At 38.9% G+C, this 27,643-nt stretch overlaps 1 protein-coding gene across 1 annotated transcript in view; it reads left to right on the top strand.

The window, feature by feature from the left end:
- The first annotated feature begins 3,222 nt into the window (after positions 1-3,222).
- CHSY3 (chondroitin sulfate synthase 3) overlaps positions 3,223-27,643 on the top strand; it is a 252,742-nt gene continuing 228,321 nt past the window's right edge. Inside the window, exons 1-2 of the mRNA XM_049786721.1 lie at positions 3,223-4,006; positions 6,793-7,076. Coding sequence (XP_049642678.1) covers positions 3,223-4,006; positions 6,793-7,076 — 1,068 coding nt within the window. The remainder of the gene's footprint in view (positions 4,007-6,792; positions 7,077-27,643) is intronic.

The following is a 27,643-nucleotide window of genomic DNA, read 5'->3' as shown; positions in this document are numbered from 1 at the left end:
GCAAAAGGTCGGTGGTTCAAATCCCGGTGTCCCACATGCCCCCCCCCCCCCCGAGCCTGCCAGGAGCAATTTCTGAGCACAGAGCCAGGAGTAACCCTGGAGCGCTGCCAGGTGTGACCCAACCCCCCCCCCCCATGACGAGATTTAGAAAATCAACAATTCCTGATTTCCTGTGTTGAGAACTTACATATAATATCTTAATATATTCTCACAGAAATATATTTAAAGATGAGATAACTAAAGCTCACGTAACTTAAATAATTTTCTAAAGGTCACAGCCAGTATAGAACATCATTTCAATACTTTTCATTTTATTTCAATGTCTCCAAAGGCCTTCTCTGACTCCCAGGCTATATTAGGTCTTTGTGTAAATACTCTCAGTGTACCTTACATTTTTTTCTTCAGATAATTTGTCATCACGGTAGTTCATTTTGTAGTATAGTATTAAATGTCTTCTCCATTGATGTAGAAACGTCATGATAGATGGAGGTGAATATATTGACATTTTTATGCACGAACCTTCCCCCTTATCAATGTTTAATCTCTAATACATATTTGTGGAATAAATGAACAAAGAAATGTAATTTTCTCCTCAAATATTACAACAGTTGATGAGTGGGCTATTTTTACCCCATATGAGTTACTGGTTTATTTTTTTAAGATTAGCAGACTAGATGACATTCATTATAATAAATCCCATCTGGATATGGCAGGAGAGAATATACTAGTGTGGAGGGTGGGTATGAATTCTTTATAATTAACTTTCTACAATGGGACCATATTGGATCCTTTTGAAAACGTACTGTCCAACCAAGCTATTTCTAGCTCCTACGGATCTTTAAATACAGGCTAATAAAAATCAAATACAACTGAAAATTCATTTCCTTAATCAAATTAGCCACATTTCAAATGCTCAATAATCATTCTTGCCTAATGGTTGCACAAATAAAGAAAATTTCCATTAATAAGCGCTGTATTGAACTATCACTAGTCTAGAAAGCTTAAACTGTCTGAGGAAAGACATTTTTAAACCAGAAGGGGCTGGTTTGTTTGATTAGTTTTGTCGTCTAACTAAAATTAAATATTGAGAGTGAGCCCAATAATCTGTTTCCCCAAGTGTTTCTGGGCAAGACGTAGACGTGGAAAAGGAGCTTCATTGTCCAGTAGATGAAACATTTAGTCAGACATGCTCATGCAGTCAGCGGCTGGTGTGGAAAGAACCACTCCTCCGAGGCTCAGGCCAGGCCTACTGTTCCAGGGCAGCTGCCAACACCTTGCTGGATCCAGCCCTGCTTCTAATGCCATTCAACACCATCCCGCGGCGTTTGATGTATAAAACAGAACACTGAACGCTGACGAGGAGAAAAGAGCTAGAGATGGCAAACACTCCTCAGACTATAGAGTTACAACTTCTAGCAAGCTTTAAAATGTCCCTTTCTTAAAAATGTCCCATCATCTACATACAAGTGCCTCATGAATTCAGGTTTATAATAATTTTTTGATCCAATACAACTTAATTATTTTTGTTGTTAATTCTGGTGGAGATTTCTCTCCTTGGGAAAGCAAACCATCTTTCGTTGCCTTAGAAGATGAAAATGTATGTAGAGATAAAATATGCGCTTTCTTTTTACTTTTCTGATCAGGAGTGTGCTTGTGTTAGTTTGTATATTATGGATCTTGGCTGTATCTTTTGATTCCCATTTCTCCAATCTTTACCTGAGTCCACCTACCATAACCCCAAACAGTTGAGTCTCACTTCCGAATTAATGAACAGCAGGAAAGCCAAGGAAGGGTTACCACAGTCCCTAACCCAACAGGTGAGAAACACTTTTTTTTTCTGCCTTATTTGGATCCAACCCCAGGAAAGCTTCAAACACGTAAGGCTTGAATTTGACCACTGAGACGTGACTCCAAACGTTTTAACTTTAGGGTGTGCGCCGCTATTCATCAAGAGGCAACCCTCCCCATCTTTGAGGGTTATATTACCGTGTATCTCCCGCTTCCACTGAGGGTATCTCAGGCGACAAGGGACCAAGTGGCTTCAGTGTGTGACCGGGAGAGGGGTGGCGAAAGCGAGTGCGGTGGGCAGTTTGCAATGTTGGGACGAGAGGTGCTGGCGTGGGCAGATGGATTCCTGGGGCTGCAAGCGGGAAAAGAGAAGGCGCTGAGTTTGCAAGCGTGGGAGAAAGGCAGGCAGAAAAGGTCCGAAAAGGGACTAACGGAGCTCGGGCCGACAGGGGCGGGGCAGAACGGGCCAGGGTCACCCCGGGACAGAGTGGGCAGGGGTCGCGGGAGGTTAGCGGCGAGACAGAGAGGACTTTCTAAGGCCAAGGGTTTGGGGGACCCGAGCCCCGCCGATGAGCTCAGCGGGGCCGGCGCGCCTGCCGGGAGGAGGCCGGCGGGGAGCCCTGGGGGACTCGGGAGGGAGTCGAGTCGCGAGCCTGGTTAGAGGGGCGGGACGCGACGGGAAATGGGACGGAGAGCGGGGCCTGGAGGAGGGATCGGGGGCGTCGGCTGGAAGCCGGAGGCGGCCCGACAGGAATCGTTTCCTTCCGGAGACGAGGCTGGCTGGAGACCCAGGCGCGGACGACGGGCGTCCTCGGGCGGGTGGCGGGGAGAAAGAGCGCGCGCGGCCCGCGCTTTCCCGGGTGGGCGGCAGCAGTGGGGGGGACTCGAGACTCCTCCTCCTCCTCCTCCGGGCTGGTCCCGAGCCGGGTAGCGGGGCGCTGCGGGGGGAGCCGGGCGAGAGGCGGGAGCGAAGGCGGGGGCTCGGGCGGAGGGAGGAGGGAGGGACCCGGCGCCCCTGTGACAGAGTGGCAGCCGAGAAGCGGACGCGTTGCTGCCGCCGCCGCCGCGGCTCTCCCTCCTCCTCCTCCTCTTCTGCTTCTCCTCCTCCTTCTCCTCCCGCAGCTCCTCGGGCCGCCGCCACCTCCGCCTCCGGGAGAAGTTTCACTCGCAGCCGCTCCCGGAGCCCGGACCCAGACCGCAGCGGGGAGCGTGGCCGGCGGCTGCAGCGCGCAGCGGGCGAGGCGCCCAGAGCGCACGATCCCCAGCCGGCGTCGGCGTCTCGGCGGCGGGCAGCGGCCCGGGGCTGGGGGGCGCAGAGTGCAGAAGAAGGTGGGTGGGCGTGAAACCGGGGGCGGGGAACCCGGCGAGCAGCAGCTGCACCGCAGTCGCCCGGCTCAGCTAAGCAAGCATCCGTGCCGGGGCAGCCGCGCCGCGATGGCCGTGCGCTCCCGCCGCCCGTGGATGAGCGTGGCACTGGGGCTGGTGCTGGGCTTCACCGCCGCGTCCTGGCTCATCGCCCCCAGAGTAGCCGAGCTGAGCGAGAGGAAGAGACGCGGCTCCAGCCTCTGCTCCTACTACGGCCGCTCGGCCGCCGGCGTGCAGCAGCCGCTCCCCCAGCCCCAGCCCCGGCCTCGGCTGGACCCTTCGCCGCCCCCCGAGCTCCTCCAGGAGCGCCGGGGCCCGCAGCTGCCCGAGGCTGCGCTTGGGGTCACCAGTTTTCGGAGCATCCCTTGGCACCAGCCGCCTCCTCCCCTGCAGCCGCGGCGGCGAGGACGGGAGCCTGAAGGCGCGACGGGGCTGCCCGCTGCCCGGGGGGCGCCCGAAGAGGATGCTGCCCAGCGGAGAGGTGGTGGCCGGCCGGCAAGTAGCCACAACGGGAGCGGCGATGGGGGCGCCGCCACCCCGAGCTCCAGACCCCGAGATTTTCTCTACGTGGGGGTCATGACCGCACAGAAGTACCTGGGCAGCCGCGCGCTGGCGGCGCATCGGACCTGGGCGCGCTTCATCCCCGGCCGCGTGGAGTTCTTTTCCAGCCAGCAGCCCACCGATCCCAGGCTCGGGCAACCCCCGCCACCTCTGCCTGTCATCGCGCTGCCGGGCGTGGACGATTCCTACCCGCCCCAGAAAAAGTCCTTCATGATGATCAAATACATGCACGATCACTACCTGGACAAGTACGAGTGGTTCATGCGTGCCGACGACGATGTCTACATCAAAGGTGACCTCCTAGCTGTCCAGCCTGCCTGCCCGATCCCTATCTCTGCAGTCAGTCCCACCCCCTGGCAGCCCCCTCTCTCTGGTCCTTTGCCGGCACGTGCTCCCGGCTCCAGCTGAGCCCCACAATTGACCCCGCGGACCCCCATCCCTTCCTCGCCTTCTCCCACCATAGCCCACTCCTCTCCTCCCCGCGCGCTCTTGGATGCCCCTTAATTCTGCTCTGGCTGTATGCGTCTTGCACACTTTTGCTCTTTTCCTTCTCTCTAGCGCTCATTTCTACTTAGAAGATGTGTCTATGAAACTGTTGGAGGAGTAAGTGAAGGGATCTTAGACCCAATCAGTCCTGTGCAGAAAGCCACGAGAGGCAATAGCTTCCCCTTGACACCAGAGGGGTGTGTCCTCGCTGGAGGAGAAAGCCGGCTACAGCCACTCTGGAGATGGAGTGTTTTTGCTTGATTGCCTCCCCCCGTTTCTTTCACCTCTATCTAGCTCCATTTCTTTTTTTTTTTTTTTTCCCCAACTGTCGAGATTCAAAATTTGTTTTGCTCTGCTGGTTCCTTTCGTAGAACCCGCCGCGCACTAGTAATCTTCGAGCGCCTCCAGCGCCGGGGCGCCCAGCTCTCCCTCGCCAGCTGCTGCCCTTACCACGCCTTCCTAGAACCACCAAGGGTGGGAGTCTAACAAACTGAGAAGGGAACAGGGAGCTGTGCTGGGGACTCACTGGCAGGAAACCTTTCTGGTCCATTTTGGTGACCACGGAGGCTAAAAGACCTTCCCAAACCACGCACATCTGCAGCACGTGAAACGTGGTCATTTTTTAAAAAAAAGAGGCGCGGACCTTCACCTTAAGTGTGGGTGTCTCTAGCCAGAGGTTTCTAAACTCTTTGGCGGGAAGTTCTGAGAGTCGGAGTCAATCTTTCTCGTTCAGTCTTTTGCGGAGAGGGAGAGGCTGTCTTTTGAAAGGGATCTCTTCCAGTGCTTTTTTCCTAAATTCTTGGTCAAAGGGGGGCACCATTCCTTAGTTTAAGCCTCTACTTGTAACCTCATTGCTTTATATTGATCCAGTTAGTATCTTTTGCAGGACTCAAAAAAAGAAAAAAAAAGAAAAAATAACAAGCAGCAATAATAAATTACTAAAACAAAAATAAATTATAGCTCTTCCTTTTCTTTTCTTTTCTTTACTTTTTGGGTACAAGGAGGAAGTACAGAGCTAATAGAGATATCCGGGGTGAGAGGAGAGCTCTCAACAGGGCTGGCCGGTTTGGGAATTAGTGATTATTAGCTACAAAAACCGAATAATTTAATTTAAAAAGTTTGTATTTTTGATCAGTGCCCCATTTAACAGATAGATATATCTACTAGTGATTGATAAGGTCTTATCAATCCCGCCCCCTATCTTCTTTTCTTGTCTTCTGTGTTTCATGTGACAGCGGCTTCCTGGCAGAAGCTTCCCTTATCTTTCTTGTCTTCTGTATTTCATGTGACAAAGGCTTCCTGGCAGATGTTTGCCATGCTTTGTAGACAATTTTATTAACAATATCTACTTTTGTCATTTCTTCTAATGCTTGAAAAAGCTGTCTTTAAGAACAACAAAGTGCCATATCCTTTATATTTCTATTAACTATGAAATGCATTGAAAATTAGGACTTAATAATAGTCAACTGACACCCCTTGTGATCTAAGAAATTGTCATGGACTAATAAGCAGATACCTGTGCTTATTAAAATCAGGGGCCGGAGAGATAGCATGGAGGTAGGGCGTTTGCCTTTCATGCAGGAGGTCATCGGTTCGAATCCCGGCGTCCCATATGGTCCCCGTGCCTGCCAGGAGCAATTTCTGAGCCTGGAGCCAGGAATAACCCCTGAGTACTGCCGGGTGTGACCCAAAAACCACACACACACAAAAATCAATGAAAGTGGCCTGAGTACTTTTGCCTTGCACACACCTGTCTCAGTTTCAATCCTTGGCACCTCATATGGTCTTCTGAGCATAGGAGTAAGCCCTACACACTAATCAGTGTGGCCTCCACACAAAAATAATAATAATAAAGATGCCAACTGGAGATATAACAGAAGTGAACTACTTAGTGTATTGTATAAGTTTTTAGAATATTTAATGAATTTCAACTGTTTTAGTTATAGCATTTTATTGGAAATATTTCTCTCTTGGGCTGGGGATGTGACTCAGTGCTAGAACCCCTGTTTTAGATGCTCAAAGCCCTGTATGACAATAAATAAAAAAGAACATTTTCCTGACTTTTATACTAGATAGTAAGTCAGTTACTTTATTTTTAAACAAATTACATATTGATTTTTTTCCTAAAAGTGTACTTTCCAATATTTCAAAGTTAAATTTCAAGGAAAACTTGGTCATATATAACTTGGGGCACACTTGACTTGTTTAATTGAGGACAAAATACACAAAATCAACTATTAACATACAATACTTGCTGTTTATTAACAGCCAAATCAATTTATTATTATAATCCTGGAGATGTTATCTTTATATCAAATAGGTTAAGAAACCTATATTTATTGCCTATATCATTATCTCACCTTTACTAAAGAATCTGATGATTGCTAGACTTAATGTTATGTAGTGATCTTGACAAGAAAATTTATTAAGATTTTATTATTATTTTAACGTACCGTAACATTTAAAAATAGTAGACTTCATTTCAGTCATATAAGGCACAGGGAATTTATGCACGATATTGAAAATTCTGTCCCTTAGTGTATTATAAATGATTATAAATTTAGGAAGTAATGGTTATCTTTCTCTTTGTAGGTGATAAGTTGGAAGAGTTTTTAAGATCCTTGAATAGCAGCAAACCTCTCTACCTGGGTCAGACAGGCCTGGGTAATACTGAAGAACTTGGAAAACTGGGGCTGGAACCAGGTGAGAACTTTTGCATGGGAGGCCCTGGCATGATCTTCAGTCGAGAAGTTCTCAGGAGGATGGTGCCGCATATCGGTGAATGTCTCCGAGAAATGTACACAACCCATGAGGACGTGGAAGTAGGAAGATGTGTTCGACGTTTTGGTGGGACTCAGTGTGTCTGGTCTTATGAGGTAAGATGAACCGCGATGAAAGTAATCACAAATTGCAGGTGCATGCATTTTCAGCTGAGTGGGTGAGTGGAGGGATTTTATTTGCTCTGTCTTTATTTTTCAGTTTGCTTGACAATGATAGCAGCATCTAGTGATGGGCACAAAAATGGACACAAAAGTGATAGTGGGAAAGGCCTTTCTTATTTGATGGAAGGTCATTAGCCTTGGCTAGTTAGTTGTTTTAACTAGTAGGATCCTTAATTTTATGCAGCAGTATTCATGTGATCCTATCCATGTAAATTGCTATTTTTCCTTGCTTTGCTTTATTGGTGTTTGCTTGCAGTAGTGTATATTCATTTCCTGTTTTTAACAGGAGGCCTACTTTTATTCTCTTGGGTTGTAGTTTTTATCATTTGGAGATTTGATTCTGGTTGTTGCTTTGATTAGTTACTTAAGAACATCTTTTTGTTTCCAAATAATTAAAATGTAAAGATCTCGGAAGATTTTTACGTTAGAATTCAACATGTATTTTTTAAATCATAGAACAAGTTGATTCAAAATATATAACTTATGATAGATTTAACCACAAACTTTAAAAGGAATGAATTATCTGGAATAACAGAAGTTCTGAAGATGTTAAGATAAGGCACACTATTTTGACTGGTTCCCTAAAAGTACTTATACCAGCACTTATTTTGTTTTCTGAAGAGCAACCGTTATTTAAATAATCTAAGTTTTGTTGTTTTATTAGCTATTACTAAAGTTAGCTATTACTCTGGGAAATTTTTTCATCAGAAAGTGGCTTTAAAGTGAAATACTATTTCTTTAATAGTTTTCCTGAACAATAATTTTACTAAAAATTAATTTAACATTTAGGAAATAAATTGGAGTTTCATTATAACTTGATTGCCAGTGGCTGAAATTAAATATATTTTAGCTACTAATATATGCCTTGATCAATTCTAATTAAGTTCTTCCACTTACATTCTCAAATATCTCCTTATTCTTAATATAGAAGAAACATCTTAGAGAAATATATTCTTTGCAAAGTAATTATACTCCAAGATTACCCATTCATTTTCTTTTAGAAGAACAATTATACTGTAGTTAATTTTGCTTTCTCTTTCATACTTAGGGAAAAGTATTTTTATACTTATTAAGAAGTAAAATTATAGATAACTAGTTATTTAAATACATTTTGTATGAATTTAAAATTATTACTTTACACCTTATTCCTTTTGATAATAAAAACTGTTTCCACTGTAGGATTATCTTGTGACTAATATTTAAAATACTTTTAATTTATTTACTTGTTTGTTTATTTTGGAGGGGGGGGTCTATGCCCATGGTTGCTCAAAGATCACTCATGGTAATGCTGAGGGACCATCTGTAGTGCTGTGATGGAATCCTGGTTGTCTGTGTGCAAGGCAAGCACTCTATTCAATGTGCCATGCTCCAGCTCCTAAATTATCTTTATGTTATTTTGGGGGGCCACACTCAGCAATGCATATGGGATACTCTTGGCTTTGTACTCAGAAACCACTCCTGGGGGTACTCAAGGGACTATATGGGATACCAGGGATCAATTCGGGTCAGCCATATGCAAGTCAAATGCCCTAGTTGCTGTGCTATCACTCTGGCCCCTGGATTACTTTTTCTTTTAAATGCAAGAACAATATAGCTTAAGATATGTAATTTAGAATAAATTCAGTGATAATAAAAATTGTCCTTTTTCTGCTTAATATAATGCTAACTGGAAGATAAAACTCAAATATTCAATATAGAAAACACTCATTTGGTTTTGTTCACATGTAGATAATTTATCTACATGAAGAAATTAAAAATCATCGAAAAATAAAGATAGGGATGGGACTGTAGCTCAGTGGTAGAACACTTACCATGTGTGAGGCATAGGGTCTGATCCCTAGCACCACAACAAATTAAAATGAAAACTTAAGGATGAAACACTATTCTGTCTTTACTTCAGTATTGACATTTGTAGCTTAAGGGTTGCTCAGGGGGACCAGGATTCCCACTGGTTATTCTCAGAAAGCTGGGCCAGTAGTTCAGTACAAGAGTCCAAGGATGAGGCGCTGCTCACACCTATGGTTTAGTCCCAGAGCTACCTGGGCCACGTCTGGCAATACTGTGGAAACCATGTGGTACCTAGTATTGAAACTAAGTGCATGCTCTATTATCTCCTGGTCCCCTACATCAAAGGTTTAACAAACATTTTCATTGAATTTTATCTTCTTCCAAATGGGCGGGGTCTTGCAGGTAAGGTCAAGTTACCTAGGGAGAAAGGGTGGGGGATGAGGCTTCATTCCAGTATTTATTGATTCTGATGTGTATGGATGATATTCACATAGCTGTTTACCCACTTGGGCAAGGAGAGTGAATATGCTAGGATGCTGAAGAACCAGTTTACTATTTTCTTTTAGTAAAGGCATTTGTTCTGGATTAAATAAAGGGGAGTTATAATAGATGCACCTTCTTCTTATTAGAATAAATAGAATCCTAGATCTTTTTATTAACTGACTTAAAAGAAGACATAGGACCAGAGATATAGTACAGGAGGTGAGGCACTTGATTTGCATGCAACTGTGGCATCTGTGATTTTGGTTTGAATCTCCGGCACAATATATGGTCCCCTTATCACAGAATAAGAATAGCCCTTGAGCATTTTCGGGTGTGATCCTGCTCTCACAACAAAGAAACATAGAGGTTACAATTATGATATTTCATTAACTTTATAATACATTTAAAATATTGACTGATACCTGTCCATCAGGGACTTCAGAGAACTTCGCGACTGAAGATCTAGAAAAGTAGTAGGTCTGAACTTTTGACCTCTTCCTTTTTATCTTCCTTTAACATCATCCACATTTTCTTTTTTATTTCTGTCTTTAATGATAAATATAAATTAGAAATATATATTGACAGGCTCTGACTTTCATCAGGTTCTAAGTAAGTTGCTCTCATGATGGCTCAGCCCAAAAGTCCATAGGCTGTGTGACCAGGTCACACTTAGGGTTTAAGAATGATTTCACTTCTCTGCATAAGTAAACCTGTGTTGCTGGGAAGCCTCACATATGATGTTTGAGGTCACTAGAGGACTGATATTGTTCTTTCTAATTTGGAAATGGAGATATCAATCAAGTTGGTAAGGATATATAAGGGATGCCAATAATCAACCAATCTTAATGCTATTGTATCAAGTTGAATCAAGATTGTATTATGTTGTAACAGTATTATTGACTGAATCATGTGCAGGAAAATTATTCTACTCTGTGCTATGTTTGTGTGTGTGTGTGTGTGTATGTGAGAGAGAGAGAGAGAGAGAGAGAGAAAGAGAGAGAGAGAGAGAGAGAGAGATTGAGAATTTACCGGAATTTCTTCTTGGTTAAGTTCACATTTTTGGTTGTGCTCTATTTTGATTACTGTTTCTCTAGTTATCTGAGCTGCAGTTCAGCATCTTGGGAGGCCACATATGGCTCTTAAACACTGTTTAGCTCATGGAGTGTTTTAAGATCTTTTGGGTTCCGATGCCTTCAGCAGAGGCAGGCAGTTTTCAGTTCCCCTGGTGTCCTGTTTCTGGGAACCAGGCTCTCCTTGCACGTTTATTTTAACTTACCAAGCAAGGGAGTCTTGATTTTTTGGACCAGATAACACAGCTATTCTATTAAGTGCTCAAATTTCACTAAAATATTCCCTAGAGAATGAAGTAATTCACCATAAGGATGAGATGGGTATCTTGAAATACTCTAACTTACAGATTTCTTTCTTTTATTTTTTTTCAAAGTTTGCTGTTAGAACTGTCTATCTACTATAAATATGATTTATTTGTTTTAGGCACTTTTTTAAACATTTTTGCTTAAGCAACGAGCTCAGGAACTCATTACATGTCTAGTCTACATAATTCACTTTGAGCCTCTGTTTTTACAGAATTGGAAGTTTCACTTTTTGGGTGTTTGCTTCGAGCACTCTTTAGGTGGATTCTGAGTTGGGGTGGGGGTGCTCATTCTAATTCTTCTTTAAATCTTCAGAGAAAGAGTGAAACTCTTGGCTGCAGTAAACAGCCCCTCAGTTATGGTGTTCTTCAGAGGTAATATGCTTTAGTTGTGGGGGTATATACACACATTGGGTACAGTGTGCTTATCGTGGCACTCACTGTGTTGTGGGTTCAGGAGTCCAAAATAGTAGAACCACAGGGATCATGCTTGGTGCATGTCTGTGGCATCTGGGGGTCAGGCTTCAGACTTGCAAGGCAGACACTTTTGCCACTGAACCATCCCAGGGGCCCTAGAAGAATGTTAATTCTAGTGAAACTCTGAGAGTTTCACATTCCATATAGCATCATTTTAAGAACGGTTTGTTCTTTTTAGTATTTTCAGTTAAATGAATCCACATATATATCTTTTTAACTCAATCGACTTATATTTTAAAAAATAGTTATTTTTAGCACTTTAGTTTAGAATTTATTGTCATCATTTTCATTTGTATGGGTTTATTCTTTTTTTAAATTTAAACACTGTGATTACAAAGTAGTTCATGATTCAGTTTCAGTCTAAAAATGTACACCACCTTTCATCCTTGTGAATGGGTTTCACCACCAATACTCCTGGTTTGCCTCCCACCTTTCCCCCTGCCTGCCTCTAGGGCAGACATTTTGCTCTCCTCTCTCTCTCTCTCTCTCTCTCTCTCTCTCTCTCTCTCTCTCTCTCTCTCTCTCTCTCTCTCTCTCTCTCCTGTTTTTATTTTTAGACACTGTGCTTTGCACAGTTAATGAAGAAATACTGTGCATATCACTTTATCCCATCCAAGACTCAGTTATTGATCTGAGTAATAAGCTCCAATTATCATTGTAATAATGGTCCCTTCTTTGCCCTATCTGCACTGCTCCACTATTTGTGGCAAGCTTCCTACCATGGACTGGTTCTTCCTGGCCCTCCTTTCCATTGTCTCTAGTTATTATTACCACATTATCTTTTATTTTTCTTATATCCCATAAGTGATTGAGGTTATCTATCTCCCTCTGACTAATTTCACTCAGCTTAATACTCTACATATTCATCCATGTATGAATAAATTTCATGACTTCATCATTCTTAACATCTGCATAGATTTCCATTGTATATATTTATATACCATATTTCTTTTGCCACTCATCTGTTGTAAGGCACTTGGGTTGTTCCCAGATTCTGGCTATTGTAAACAGTGCTGTACTGAACATAGGAGTGCATATGGCCATTTTTGTATTGTGTTTTTGTGTTTCTAGGGTATATACCTAAGCGTGGTGTTGCTGGATCATATGGGAACTCAATATCCAGTTTTTTGAGGAATATTCATATTGTTTTTCAAAAAGGCTAGACATGTTGGCATTCCTACCAGAGTGAATGAGAGTCCTTGTCTCCCTGTATCTTCTCCAGCACTGGTTGTTCTTTGTTATGTGTGCCAGTCTATGTGATGTGAGATGATACCTCATTATGGTTTGGATTTGCATCTCCCTGATGATTAGTGATGTAGATCACTTTTTCTTGTGCCTTTTGACTATCTGGGTTTTTTTTTTTTTTTGAGAAAATGTCTGTTTATTTTTTCTCTTTATTTTTAGAATGGGCTAGATGTTTTTCTTAATAAAATCTACCTGTGCCTTGTATATCTTAGATATTAACCTCTTCTCAGATGGGTATTAGGTGAATAGCTTTTCCCTTTCTGTGGGTAGTCTTTGTATTCCAGTCACTATTTTCATTGAGGTGCAGAACTTTTCTGTTTCATATAGTTCTGTTTGCTTATTTTTGCTTTTACTTTCTTAGCTAGTGGTGTTTCTTCCTTGAAGATGCCTTTAGCTACCTATACTACAGAAATAAAAAGGTTAATCAGCAATTATTTTGAAAATATTTACACTATAAAATAAGAGAATTTGGAGGAAATGAATAGACTCCTACAGCCTCTTAACTCAGAACCAGCATGAACAGAATTTATTCTACAGAAAGTAAAGAAACAGAAATACTCCCAAAGAGTTTCTTTGAAGCTACCATTACCTCGATATGAAAAGCAGACAGGGATACCATATAAAAGACTTTATTCTTAATAAACACAAATGCAGGGCCCGGAGATATAGCACAGTGGCGTTTGCCTTGCAAGCGACCGATCCAGGACCAAAGGTGGTTGGTTCGAATCCCGGTGTCCCATATGGCCCCCCGTGCCTGCCAGGAGCTATTTCTGAGCAGACAGCCAGGAGTAACTCATGAGCACTGCCGGGTGTGGCCCAAAAACCAAAAAAAAAAAAATAAATAAATAAACACAAATGCAAAGATCCTCAAGAAAATGCTAGCAAATGAAATTTAACAGCTCATCATGACCAAGTTGGATTCATATTAGAGTTGCAAGGATGGCTTAACATTCACATGTAAATATAATATACCACATCAATAAAAGAAAAACCAAAAATTATATGATAATGTCAATAGATGCAGAGAAATCATTTGACATGGTCGAGTACCCCTGTTCATGATGGAAACATTGAACAAAATAGAAATTGGAAGGAACTTTCCTCAATATAGTCAAAGCCCATGGCAAGCATTATGCTCAATAGGGAAAACCTAAAAGGCTTTCCTCTAAGATTTCGCACAAGACAGGTTGCCTCCTCTCACCACTTTTATTCAATATACCATTGGAAGCATATGCCATAGTAATCAGGGAAGAAAAAGGAATTAAGGACATCCAGATAGGAAAGGAAGAGGGCAAGCTCTCACTGTTTGCAGATGACATGATACTGTATCTAGAAAGTCCTAAAGACTCTATAAAAATACCTCTAAAAAAAAGTCTGGTATAGTGGTAGGCTAGAAAATTATTATGTAAAAACCCATAGCCTTTTTCTATACAAATAATGAGAGCAGAAAGAGATTAGGGTAAAAATATAGTTGTGTGTATTCATATTTCTTGAAATGTTTATTAGAAAGCCTTTCTTTTGATCAGATTTTGATTAGATTCCTTGAAATGTTAACCTTTTACAAAGGAATATCTTCTATTAAATCTTTAATCCTAAAAGTTTAAACAGGCAAAACGTTTAATTATTTTAACAAAGTGTATGCTTGAGAAGTATTTCATTAGGTTTAGACTAGTTGAAGTTTTTACAATAAGAAACTAAAGAGTATAAAGTTATTTATAATTTAACCTTTAGGATTAAATTATCTGTCATTTTATTTTTTGTTCTCTTTTGTACTTCTAGGAATTAATCACAGGGCCTCAAACATGCAAGGCATTCACTCTCATGTACCATATACCAAACCCAATCTGTCATTCTTACAGAACTGTTTCACATCCTTCTTAACCTCATCTTATTTATGATGTTTTTTCTTCTTTTGTCATGGTCATTTTATTGTATCATGAACATGGTTTATATCTCAAAAATATATTAATAGATGTATTAAAATATATATCTGGAGTTTTGATTTAAAATTCAATTTTTTAATTTTGGGGGGTGATTATTTTCAATACCAAATTAAATTTTAATTTAAAAGCAATAAACCCCTCACACGTACTCTTCCACCCCCATTTCTCTTGTCAGTGGAAACATTATGCATTGATTTTATGACATTTCTGTTCTGTCACCCACTTTTCCTCACTGTAGATAATAAAACTGCATCTGAGTTGGAGAAGAAACATAAAATTTATTGATTTAAAAAAAATCACCTTGAAGCATATCAAATGCCCAACCACTGTGCCATGTCTTTGGCCCTCAAAATAATATTTTTGATTTATCTTTATACTGAGTGATATTTAGAGACTAATTCCAGAATGGCTTTCTTGAGCTTGTTCCTAAGAATGTTCTGGAGACCATGTATTTCTAGAGATTAAATCCCAGGCATCTCATATGGTTCCCCCAAGCCAGGAGCAATTTTAGAGTGCATAGCCAGGAGTAATCCCTGAGCTTCACTGGATGTGGCCCCAAAACAAAACAAAAAAAATACTATTTTGTCATTCAATTTAGAAACATACATATTGTGCTATAAATGGTTAACAGTTTTGCAAATTAGGGTAACACTGAGTGGTGATTAAGCTTTAAATAGAATGATGTTCAATGGTTAGGACAGTAAAAAAAAGAAAGCACTACTTCTAAGGAACCACAACCCTCAGGTTTATGATTACAAAGGTTTTCCTCATATGCTTCAAGTGATTTTTTTTAAGTCAATAAAGTTTATATTTCACTCAAATGAATTACTAAAGTAACACCTCTGTGCAAAAGAATGAACATATAATAATCAATGTATATGCTAGAATACAGTTCATTCTGTGTTGAGCATAATTCACTCAATGGAAAAGACAGCATGAAGAGTGTGGAAATAGGCAATATGAAGAAAACTTGTTTGTGCCTGTTAACAGCGCAGTCTAGGAGGTGGATTGGTAATTAGTGGTATTGATGGAGGGAAAGTGACCCTGGTGGTGGGACTGATGATGGAACACTGAATGCTTAAACAACTTTGTTATGAACAACTTGGTAAATCACAGTGTTTAAATATGAAAATTAAATAACATATATTATTTGGAGATTGGAAATATATCTTAAGGAGCTGGAACACATGCTTTTAAAGTGAGTTCCTTGAGTTTAATCCTAGACTGCACTTTTAACAGGCACAAACAAGTTTTCTTCCTATTGCTTGTTACAACACAGTAGCAAATAAAATGATCAGAAAATCGAGCAATAAAAGTCAGTTTGTGATCATTGTTACATCTCGCAATGGTGTTACAGTGGTGATGGTTGAGCATTCTGTGTTCTTGTTTTCACATCTTGTTTTTACTCTGATCCTACGAGGCTGTCAGTAGTCTGAAAAAAGGGTTTTTTTGGGTTGGCGCTGGGGCCACTACTCAGGAGTTACTTCTGGATCTCTTCTCAGAAATCACTCCAGGCAATGCTTAGGGAAAATATATGGGATTCCAGGGATCAAATCAGGGTCTGTTAAGTGCAAAGCAAGTCTTTACTTGCTGTGCTATCTCTCCAACTTCAGTACTGTGATTTTTGGAGATGTTGCTCACTCCAGGAACTGTAAATTTGGTTTATTTGTATGTTGAAGAATGTTGAGTGTGGAAGATACTGTAGGGAGGTAAATCTGCTAGCCCTATCCTGCAGGGAGGAAATCTGTTGATCCCCATTATTAGAAGGCCACAGTGATTTTAGTCAGACAGAGATAGATCTACCTGTGATGAATTAGCAGCTTGGCAACTTGTTAATATTTTATTTTTATTTTTATTTTTTCAGTGCTAGGAAACAAACTCAAGGCCTCACACTTACAAGATGAGGACGAAAATACTCGTCCCATTAACAGACACTGTTATAAATTAATGAATGCATGTCATAAATTATTTTTATATTTTAAAAATCTTCCAAACTTACCATAATAGTTCTTTTTTTTTTGTTTTTGTTTTTGGGCCACACCCGGTGACGCTCAGGGGTTACTCCTGGCTATGCCCTCAGAAGTCGCTCCTGGCTTGGGGGACCATATGGGACTCCGGGGAATTGAACCGTGGTCCATCCAAGGCTAGCGCAGGCAAGGCAGGCACCTTACCTCTAGCGCCACCGCCCGGCCCCACCATAATAGTTCTTACCATAATAGTTTTGAAAGCTGTGTCTTTTATCTTCACAGTAACTATTTTTGAAATTTTAAAATATTTCACTTACACGGATTTTTATTGAAATACTGTTTATTTAAACAGTATCAGAAAAAATTAAATTATGTATAAATAAAGAAAAATGTAACAAAAAATGCTGTTGAGTGTAAAATAAAAATAAAAATATCCACTTGTTGGGTGAGACTACCGCAGGCACTGTGTTTCTAACCCCTCAGGCGATGGGTCTGATGAAGCAGGGTAGCAATAGAGAAATAATATACAGCAGTCAGAAAAGATATTAATAAGTCAGCTCTCTCAGCCATGTGCTGCCTATGCCAAGTGCTTCCTTTTTCAAGCCTAAAGCCAGACCCCTTCCTTTATTATTCTAAACTCCACCCACCAGGATTGGAGAGGGTCTTGTAATCCAGGTGTTCTTTTACATACCAAAAGAAGAGGTTAGGTAAAAAGAAAGTTAGGGGAAGGGTTCACCTTACAGTTGGGTTCCTGTTTTTTTTTTTTTTTTTTTTGGTATTATAGAGAACCTGAACTTACTATGATAAAAAGACTATAGTAATAATAGTAATAATGCCTTACTAAGATATCTTGTCCAGTCAATACATAAGGGCTTTGAAGTAGTACAAATTCAGCACCTCCTCTAACATAAGAAGAATTGTGTGGTTCTATTAGATGATTCTTAGAATGCCTCTCAACATACACTAGGCTGGCAACATAGAAAAACATTTCTCAGGAGGAATCGAGTTGAGTGCAATTCAATTATGAACACGTGCAGCATTGTTTGATATCTTGATTTTGTTTTAAAATCTAAAGTATTTTTAGAGAGTACTCCATATATCACATCTCACAAAAATTTTTAGTTTGGGCTAGGAAGTTAGAGCTACAAATATTCTCTGATGAGAATGCAGCACTGTCGCTAATAGTATTACTGGTTAAGGGTAGAGTTAAGTAATGTTGGGCAATCAAAGTGAATCAAATACCATATCAAGTATAAAAGTCAAATCCAACAGAATTCTTAGCAACTTGACCTAGAATTAGAAATATGGTACCTGATTCACCTGATTATTACAAGTGCAAATTTTTAGAAATCTATTAACTATATTTATATGTAGTTTGTTATATACATTATAAAGTGTATAATGATATTTATACATATGCAATGTAGTTAACAGAAGGTAAAATTTATAAGCATAAATGAACATATTGGATGTATCATTTTGTTTTTTAATATTATTATTTTTTGGGGGGTTTGGGCCATACCCGGTGACATTCAGGGATTATTCCTGGCTATGTGCTCAGAAATCGCTCCTGGCTTGGAGCACCATATGGGACATTTAGGATCAAGGCAAGCAAGCACCCTACCACAGTACTATTGCTCCAGCCCCAAATGTAGCATTTTAATGGACATTAAATTTTAATTATCAGGGCCAGAGAGATAGCATGGAGGTAAGGCGTTTGCTTTACATGCAGAAGGATGATGGTTTGAATCCTGGCATCCCATATGGTCCCCCAAGCCTGCCAGGAATGATTTCTGAGTGTAGAGCCAGGAGTAACCCCTGAGCGCTGCCGGTGGTGACCCAAAAACCAAAAAAAAATTTTTTTTAATGATCAATATTCTGTTCTATGAAATAAGGTTATTTGATGTATATAATGAGATTCTCTTAAGATATTAAAAATATATAGTACTAAAATTTAGGAAAATTTTCTGCCTTAAAATTCAGTCCTCATATCTATGTAGTCATCTGCTTTCATTTGCTAAAATATATTTATTGAACATTTCTATCTTCTATGAACAAAGACATACCTTTATGTCCCTATAGACTTACAGGAAAGTGTAACCACTTTTGTAGCCAACCTTTTACCTTCATGCCTGATACAGAATTGGTTTTCTCATCACCAACATCTTTCTTTATTGTTTTTCTTTCTAAGTCATAAAAATCCCAATTGTCTTTATGATGATAGCTATCTTGGAACTAGAATAAGATAATTCTTACTTCAGTTTTTAAAGTAAGTATACTTTCATTTTGTTTGTATTACTGTCTTCTGAAGAGAACAACAGCGACAGATAGTAAGTTTATTACACAAATTAATATATTTTGTATCTGCATCTGCAGTATGGCACAAATCACTAGAATTTTGTTCTTTAATTTAGTCTGGATCTATGAATACCTGATTACATATCCCAATTCTACCACAGTCCACCTGTATGACCTTACTCACGTTATTTTTCAATATGCCTTAGTCTCTTCATTTGTCAAATGGATATAATAACAGTGAATGCCTCCTAAAGCTGTGTGAAGATGAAATGTATCAATGTTTATAGCCGCACAATATAATATCTGGCAGAGTTCGATATTCTGTAACTGTTAGCTATTTTTGCAGAAGCAGAATGGCATAAAATTGCACCAACTTTACAAACTATTGTGAGGAATGAAAAGGTCAGTGTATTAGAATAATGCTCCATACGTCATTTTCCTGTATGGCCTTTAAATATTTTCATATTTGTTTGTTTACAACGTATGCATTCTTCTCTTGTCCTCTTGGGAAAGAAATAATGTTGATCGTAAAGTCTGTGTTGCAGTTGCTCTTTGAAAGATGGGCTTTGCTGGAGTAGGGAAAATGGTGTCTCCTTACTTCTCTCCCCTGATTACACTATGGAAATTTCCTGAAATAGCTTGATCAAGTTTTATTTAGGGGAGGCACAATCATGTTACTAAGGGGCTATTCCTGACTCTGTGCTCAAGACTTATTGCTGGTGGGCTCTCGGGACCACATGAGGTGCCAGGGATGGAACCTGGATCAGCTACTGCAAGGAAAATGTCCTATTCACTGTCTGATCACTTATCAGATATGATGCTGGAACCATCCCATCTGTCCACCTGTCAAGCAGAATCTTTTACAGATGTAGCCTCTGGCATGTGTAGTGTTGAAAACTTCCCAGGTGACTCAGTGGCACCAGGGTTTAGATGACATAGACTTCTTTTCTGAATTGTCTGTATTCAAATGTCAATCGATTTTTAAATTATTCCTTAAAGTTCCTGTTTGCAGGGCTGAGGATGTGACACAGGTGAGAGAGCATCTATGTCTTGTATGTGTGAGGCCATGATTGTTCCCTTGCTTCCATGACCCCCAGCACTGCTGGGTGTGGTGCTGTTAACTTCTGGTGTAGCATTGCTGTGCACTTTATTTTTCTTTGTGGGAAATAATAGTGGAGCAAGAATTATGTCTGCATTTCTGCCTATGTCTTTTTTAATCTTTTCCAAAGAGCTAGTGACTTGATTTAGTGACACTGAATACAAAGCCATCACCTACAACAACTCACAAGCTCTCATGGTCTGAATTTTATGTCATATGCTGATTTTTAAAGTTAAACAAATTCAAGATGTACAGAAAGAATATTTTTTTAGATAAAAGATTATTCTTTATCCCTGCAAAAGTGTGTGGCTGGTTTTTTTTTATTGTATATGAATAGTAGGTAGAAATAGCTCTCTTAAAATATTGATATAATGTTTTCATTGATTTGATTGCTTTAATTTTGGATTTTTGTATTGAAATTCAAAAGAATACTTTTCTGACTAATGGAAGCAAAAAGTCTTATTATGAAACTTAAATGGGCAATATTTCAACAAATATTTCCTTGCTTGCTGCTATTGCTAACTGATACACTGGAGAAAAGCATAGGAAACGCAATAAAGACATGCTTGAGGTAAACAGGGCAAATGCAGTGTTTCTCTAAAGTGGGAATTAGGCACAGGGACATTTCCAGGTGAGGGGATGCACAGGAAGCCAATGCTACAAGAACAGTGTGACAGCAAAAAAAGTATTTGACACAAATATTATCTGATTCCAGGAGAAATGAAGTTGAAAGAAACTTTTTGTGGAATTCTATTTTAAAGGTCTGTGTGTCATGCTCTAAGGTTACTTTCTACATAGTAGATCAGTGCTTTTTAGAATTGCCTGGGGTGACAGAAATGGTTTAAATTCAATTATGAAAGAGTCCATGCATACCATTGTTAAAAGCTTCTTTGGGTGATTCCAGAGAGTGAGCAGTGAGGGTAGAAAAATCACTGATATAGATTAGAGAGAGCTTTGAAGAATTCTTCATAGGTGAGCGCCATAATAAATCACCACTTAGTGGCTGTAACATCAAAGGATGGATTTTATGTGCTTAGGAATAGGGGTTCAGGCTAGTTCAGAGGCTGTTTCTTCAGTCAAAATGACAGGTTGTCTTGATGAGAGTGGAAGTGCGGTGGAGGTGAGGAGAGGGACTTGACAACCATGTGAGATATAAGAATTGAAAGAAGAAACTGATTAGATGAAGAGGTAAAATAGGGAAAAGTTCAAAGGGACTTTTAAATTTTGAGCTAGAATTAAAGTATTTCTAGACATAGAGAAAAAGTAGGTTTAGTTGATTAATGTGTTTCAGGAATGAGCCGTGTAAAGAGAAATGAGTTTTATTTTAGATACATTCTGTTTTATTTGTTATTCATTTGTCCTTCCTTTTTATCTAATATACCAGCCACAAGAATGCTGGAGTTAAAGATGTAAAAACAAAAACAAAACTGAAAAAAGAAAAAAAGAAGGCGAACATTGCTGCTTGCTTTTCTAGAGGTGAAAGACAATAAAAAGCAGGGAGTTTAAAATAGGATGGTGAGGTGGGCCTCACAAGGAAGACATTATATGAGTCATGAGGATATATCTGAGGGAGTTTTCAGTAAAGGAGAGTAGGTGGATCAGTCCTCTGGGAATGTATTTAGTAAGTAAGAACTAATCAGAAGAACAAGGAAACCAGTGCAAGGGAGCAGGAAAAGAGTAAAATGCGGAGAGAGGAACAGGTGGACCGCTCTATAACCTTTGTTTTAAAACATTTCAGTAGGTAGTGAGGCCCACAGGCCTGAACTAATTTCCCTTTTTAGGGAGTTCACTGAATCCCAAGGCTGTCATCCCGATGAAGAGATTTGTTTTCAGAGCTTTTCTCACAGTCGTTTAGTTTCTCATTATTGTTTAGTGCCAGCAGCAGGATAAATAACTTTAGTTGTTTAAAATGAGAGAAACAGAAAGAGAGAGAGAGACACACACAGAGAGAAAGACAGAGAGATAGAGAAACACACAGAAAGAGGGAAAGAGGTTTGAGGGCTGGAATGGGTGGGTAGTACAGTGGGTAGGGTGTTTGCCTTGTGCTCAGCCAGTGGGTTTCAATCCCCAGCATCCCATATGTCACCATTACCCCCCCCCCAGTAATCCCTGAACACCCCCCCAAAAAGAAAGAAAGACACCCTGGTTCAATCCCTCAAATACAATATGGTCCTGTGAGCACTGGCAAAAGTGATTATTTATTGATTTATTTTTGGTACTTAGGGGTAATTCCTGGGGGGGGGGGGACCATATTAAATGTTGAGGATTGACCTGCATCTGCTTTGTGCATATTGAACTCTCTGGCAAGTAATTTATTTGTAAATGATTATAAATGTTAATAGTATTTAGTAATTTACACTAATAATATTAAATATTTCTGAAATTGAAAGCATACATATATAAACATGCCATGAGAAATCATTTTTTTTTCAGTTCTTTTCTTCATCTTCCTGAAAAAACTGCGCCCTATCAACTATACACTCTTTACCAGTCTCTTCTTAAGACATTATGAATTTTGATAGGCAAATTAAGGAAGAAAATTGAGTATCTTGTTTTGATTTTGACATCATTATCAAAAGGTTACCTGGAGTGACTTTTGTGTTCACAGATGTAAAACCAACCCGGCAAATGTCCTCAGCCTGTCTATTCAAGAATTGTAAAACTTAAGTCTTATTTGAATTAGAGACACATTTTATTTTTATTAAGTATATCATTTGAAGAATTGCTTGAAACATCCGATAATGCATGGAATTGATTTTATCAAATTGGACAGACAACTGTAAAAAGATGGATGCCAACAGAGGGAGGAAAATCACTTCAGTTGCTTTCTAGGTTTTATAGTACAGCAGCGTTCACTTCTGTGTGTAAGTATATAAGGAGTGATATGGATAGTTCCTCATTGTGTGTGCTTTTGTATTTTAGAGAATATGGACTATCATCTTATTCTTTGTTTATATGAAGATTTGTGACAGAAATACTGCAACAAAACACTTTTTTAAATGTTTCCAATGGCGAATTCTATTTCTATTTCTCCATACTTTTTTTAGATTTCAATTTATATACATACATATTTGGGCCATCTAGTTTGTCAGTTACCAGCTGAAACTTCAAGGTAAAATGTATCAAGAAAATTGTAGCTGAGACTGGAGTGATAGTACAGAGTGCGGAGCAATCGATCTCTGGCATCCCATATGGTCCTCAGGGTACTGCTAAGAGTAATTTCTCATTGCAGAGCCAGGAGTAACTCTTAAGCACTGAAGAATGAAGCTCATAAGGCCCCCCCCCAAAAAAAAAAGGAATCATGGTAGCAGCATAGGATTTTTATGAATAATTTATATATAGTTTTTAGTCACAAATATTGTATAGAACATTGTGAAAAACTTGTTAGTGACTTTGTCATATATTGGTTTTTATAACAGAATTAATCTGGCTTGGATAAATTAATCTATGAATTTAACAGACTTTATTTCATTTAAAATGTGTATTATGCTGGTGTAGCATATGAAAAAGTTTCCATAAGATTATTCTTGGAATTGTTATATATATAAAAGTATTTCCTTAGGATTGTTCTGTGACTATTGCCCCACCTAGCCCTTCCAGGTGGGGCGCTGTGGAGTTGGCAATAATAGCTTGATGGACAAGGGAGAGGGGTCCTTTTGCGAAAGCTGCAGGCTGCAAGAGGATTCTCTTGCTCTCTTTGCCCAATCTTTTACACCCTATCCTTCTTGTCTGTGTGGATTATTATTTGCTGCGGATAAATATTACCAAGGTCTCCCCCCGAAAGGGGATAAGGGGATGGGAAGTAATTTCTCATTCTGGGGACTGTTCTTGGATTCACAAATACCCAACAAAGGATTTAACAGCCAAGATAATTTACATGCTGGAATCATTTTGTTCATAAAAACACTTTGAATTAAACAATTATTTAAAAATGCTTTATTCATAGTTGAATTATAATTAAGTGCACCATTTTTTTTTACCACTGATTGTATAGTTTATGGAGAAAAAGAAAGTAAAAATAAAGCTTTATTGTTAAAGGTAATATATGCAGGGGCCAGAGATAGTACAGCAGGTAGGGTGCTTGATTTGCACACAGTCAACCCCAGTTCAATCTCTGGTACCACATCTGATCCTCCAAGTTTTGCCAGAAATGATCCCTTAGCAAAGAGCCAGGAGTAATACCTAACACCCTAAATTCCCACACTCTTCCCAAAAAAGCAATAGAGCATAAAACAAAGTGTAGATAAGTTGAATAAATGCTGATCTTTAACTTAGTGTGGTTCTAGTAATAATTATTCGATAATAATAGTAAAGATTATATTAGGAGATATTTGCAGCATTTGTATTTTTGGTGCTTAGAATAAATAAATAATAAAATACGCTTTAGGCTTTTCAGAGTATGAAGTAATGATTACAAATTATTTATATGTAAGTATAAAAGCTATTTTTGCACTGGTGATGTAACATATCTTACTAGTTTATCATGTATTTAAGTGAAAGAAAGCTTCTCTATCTTATAGTACAAGTGGTTAACAGGATGAGAGTAGCATAGTAACTTGCTCATGTAGTATTAAGTGGAAACCAGATCATTTATGTGGAATGGGTGGAGGTGTTCTCTCAGCCAAATTGTTAAAAGAAAACAATACAAAGGCTACAGAAAAGTTCTTGGGTACAAAGTAACCCTAAAAAACATTAAGGAGACTTCTCTTTTATCATCATGTATTGATGATCTCTCTTAGCGTCCCAATTAAAGTAAGATCTTAGAATTTTGAAAAGCCTTGGGACACTTGTTTAATCTCTTTGAAAATAGCTTTATTTAAATTCTTGTCGAATATACTTCAAACTTTCCAATCCAGCTCATTTAAAGTTTCTTCTCTCTCAGCCTCTATATCTTATTATAACCTGCCTCTTGCAACATTTAATGGCTCATATATATCAGGCTTAGCTCAAAGAAGTGAAAGCATTATTTTCTTTTTGAAAAATCTACTAAAAACTGGTTAGTGCAGCTCTGAAAATAATTTCAAATATATTATTTGTAAAAAAGAAATGTAGCCTAAAATTGTAGCTATTCTTATTTAACACTTGGTTCTATAAACATCTATTTGTACCTAACAGATAAAACAAATTTCTCTTCTTGTTCTGTGATTCTCAACTACTAATTACAAAAATGTGTTTTTTCTAGATTAGCTTTAAATGAAGTACTCTTAAATGAATTCATTCATTAACTGCTATCCCAGATTTTTAATTGGGAAATCATTAAGTGCTCAATAAATTATACCTGCAATCTTAATACTTTTATTTTTAAAATTAACTCTTGCTAAATTACACATAAGATAAATATTTATCAGCATAATGTTATCAATATTTGAGTGAGTGTATGTAAAGCACTTACACAGGTTGCTGTGTCTTACAAGGAATACATTCTTTCCTCACACAAAGAAAAGGAAACTTTTTAAGGGCTTGGAGTGACTTTTGTGAGTAGTCATGACTAAATATGCAAAGACAAATCATCCATGCTCCTGTGCTTTTACTCTCACTTTGCTTAGAGTCTTGATTTCTTTTTGTGATTCTAGATATCAGAAACTTTAAAACTTTTCATCTAATATCTAAGTAGGAAGAGGAAAGACTTGCTATTGGCATCAGTAGTGATTTTTACTTAGGACAGAAATTCTCCTTCTGAGTATTCCTAGTCTGAATTATGTCCCAGATTACCTCTGTGACTGCAACAAAGGTTGGTAAATTGAGTCCTTCTAGCTTTTATAGCAGAAGAAAGCAAAGGAGTATTAGGGTTTTCCAGAGAAGCAAAATCAATAGGCTGTATCTGTCATCTATTAAGATTTTAAGGGATTTGTTTGCATAATTTGGAGGTGCCAAGTCCAAAATCTGGCAGGCTAAAAATGATCATAGAGTTGATATGGAGGTCAAGCTGAAAGAAAATATGGAAGCAGAATTCCTTCCTCTTTAGTTCTTTAGGGACTTTAATCTTTTAACTGTTGGTCTTTAACTAATTGGATGAGACCCATCTACAAACTTAGCTTTACTAAAAGTTTGAAGATTTAGGGGCCGGAGAGATAGCACAGCGGCGTTTGCCTAGCAAGCAGCAGACCCAGGACCTAAGGTGGTTGGTTCGAATCCCAGCGTCCCATATGGTCCCCCGTGCCTGCCAGGAGCTATTTCTGAGCAGATAGCCAGGAGTAACTCCCTAGCACTGCTGGGTGTGGCCCAATAACCATAAAAAAAAAAGTTTGAAGATTTAATTAAATTTTAGCCATATCTTAAAATACGTTCACACAGATATATAGACCTTTGTTTTACCAATGGTTGGGCATCACAGCCTATAAAGTTGACATATAAAATTAACCACCATGCTAATATAAAATAATATATAAAATCAGCCACCATACTGAAGCTTGATAATAATCAGTAATTTAGAAATTATGTCCCAAATTTATACATTGAAATCTAATATTGGCTTCAGAATACTTTGCGTCAATTAAGCACTGTAACTTTTATGTTTTCCAGAAAACTTTTATACAATTTAAGATTTAGAGTTATAATACTAAGACTCACTTTAACAACGGAAGGGATAAAAATATATTGAGATTTCTTAGGTATGTCGAAGTGACAGGTTACGTATGGCAGTGATTTTCAGTGGCTGGTCTACAGACTGGTGTGAGTTGTCAGGTGTAAAAAGTTGGAATGACCACTGGCCAATAAGATTACTTTTACTTAAATAGGCCACAGAATGGTAGGAGGGCTAGAGGGATGGTGACTGGCCTAGAAATGATATTATTTCTGACATTAGCTAATCTTTGCCTTGCCTTTTTTTTAACTACCTATAAAAGAAGACTAATAATAGAATTCCTACATTTCTATTACATGAGAAAATGAATCTAAAAAGCTTTATAAACTTAGAGTGGTAACATTAAACAAAGATATACTAGTATATAAGAATAAATGTCTCTTATCAGCCTTATCTGTGATCGAAGAATGGCATGACAGAGCAGTAAGGAAAGAGGGAAATGTGAGTGCTGACAGTGGTTTCAAAGGATCTGGCTTAGACTCTAGCAGGAAAAGCTTAGAGACCTCCATCCATCCTTTGAGACTGTGACTGTGGAAGTCAAGAGGAAAACTATGTCCTGGCAGAATGAAGAATATATTGAAATTAACATGATTGGCTTTTTAAGTTTGGTAAACACAACAGCTGCTTTAATTCAGGAATATTTAACTAGCTCCTTTAGAAATGGAGAATTTTTTAACTGCCAAACTGAGTTTATTTTTAATCACTGAAATCATTTGAAGCATGTTACAATCAACGAAACTTCTAAAATTAACTGATATTACATAGCCCAAAATGGGGGTTATATAACCTAATAATTACATTTAACAATTATGTTTGGTTTCTCACATAGAATTTTATGTCTTAATTAATCTTATGTCTTATTAAGAGTCTATTATCTTATTTGTAAAGATGATGTGTGTGATTTTATCCCTGTTAAAATATTGATTTTTAAAACTCACAGAAGCAGCTAACACTTTTTCTTGATGTTTAAGGTGGACATATACAATTTTACTTTTTGGTTTGAAGTTTTCAATATTGGTTTCTTGCAGTGTATATTTTTTGTATTATCAATTTCACTTTTAGTCACTTAGTAAAGATAATCTCAGATTTGTATTATGTATTATCAAATGCCTACAATCTTGTTCCCATGAGAGAGTTATAGACAGATAATAAAATTGATTTTCTATATTTTGTACAAGAAATAGAAAAATACTTGTAATAGAATGAATGCGAAAAGAATGGAATAAAAAATGGGCAGAGCTCAGCG

The sequence above is a fragment of the Suncus etruscus genome, chromosome 14 (genome assembly GCF_024139225.1).
Source record: "Suncus etruscus isolate mSunEtr1 chromosome 14, mSunEtr1.pri.cur, whole genome shotgun sequence".
NCBI classification, from domain to species: Eukaryota; Metazoa; Chordata; class Mammalia; order Eulipotyphla; family Soricidae; genus Suncus; species Suncus etruscus.
Note: the sequence above shows the minus strand (reverse complement) of the source record. Positions and strands in the feature narration are given on the sequence as shown.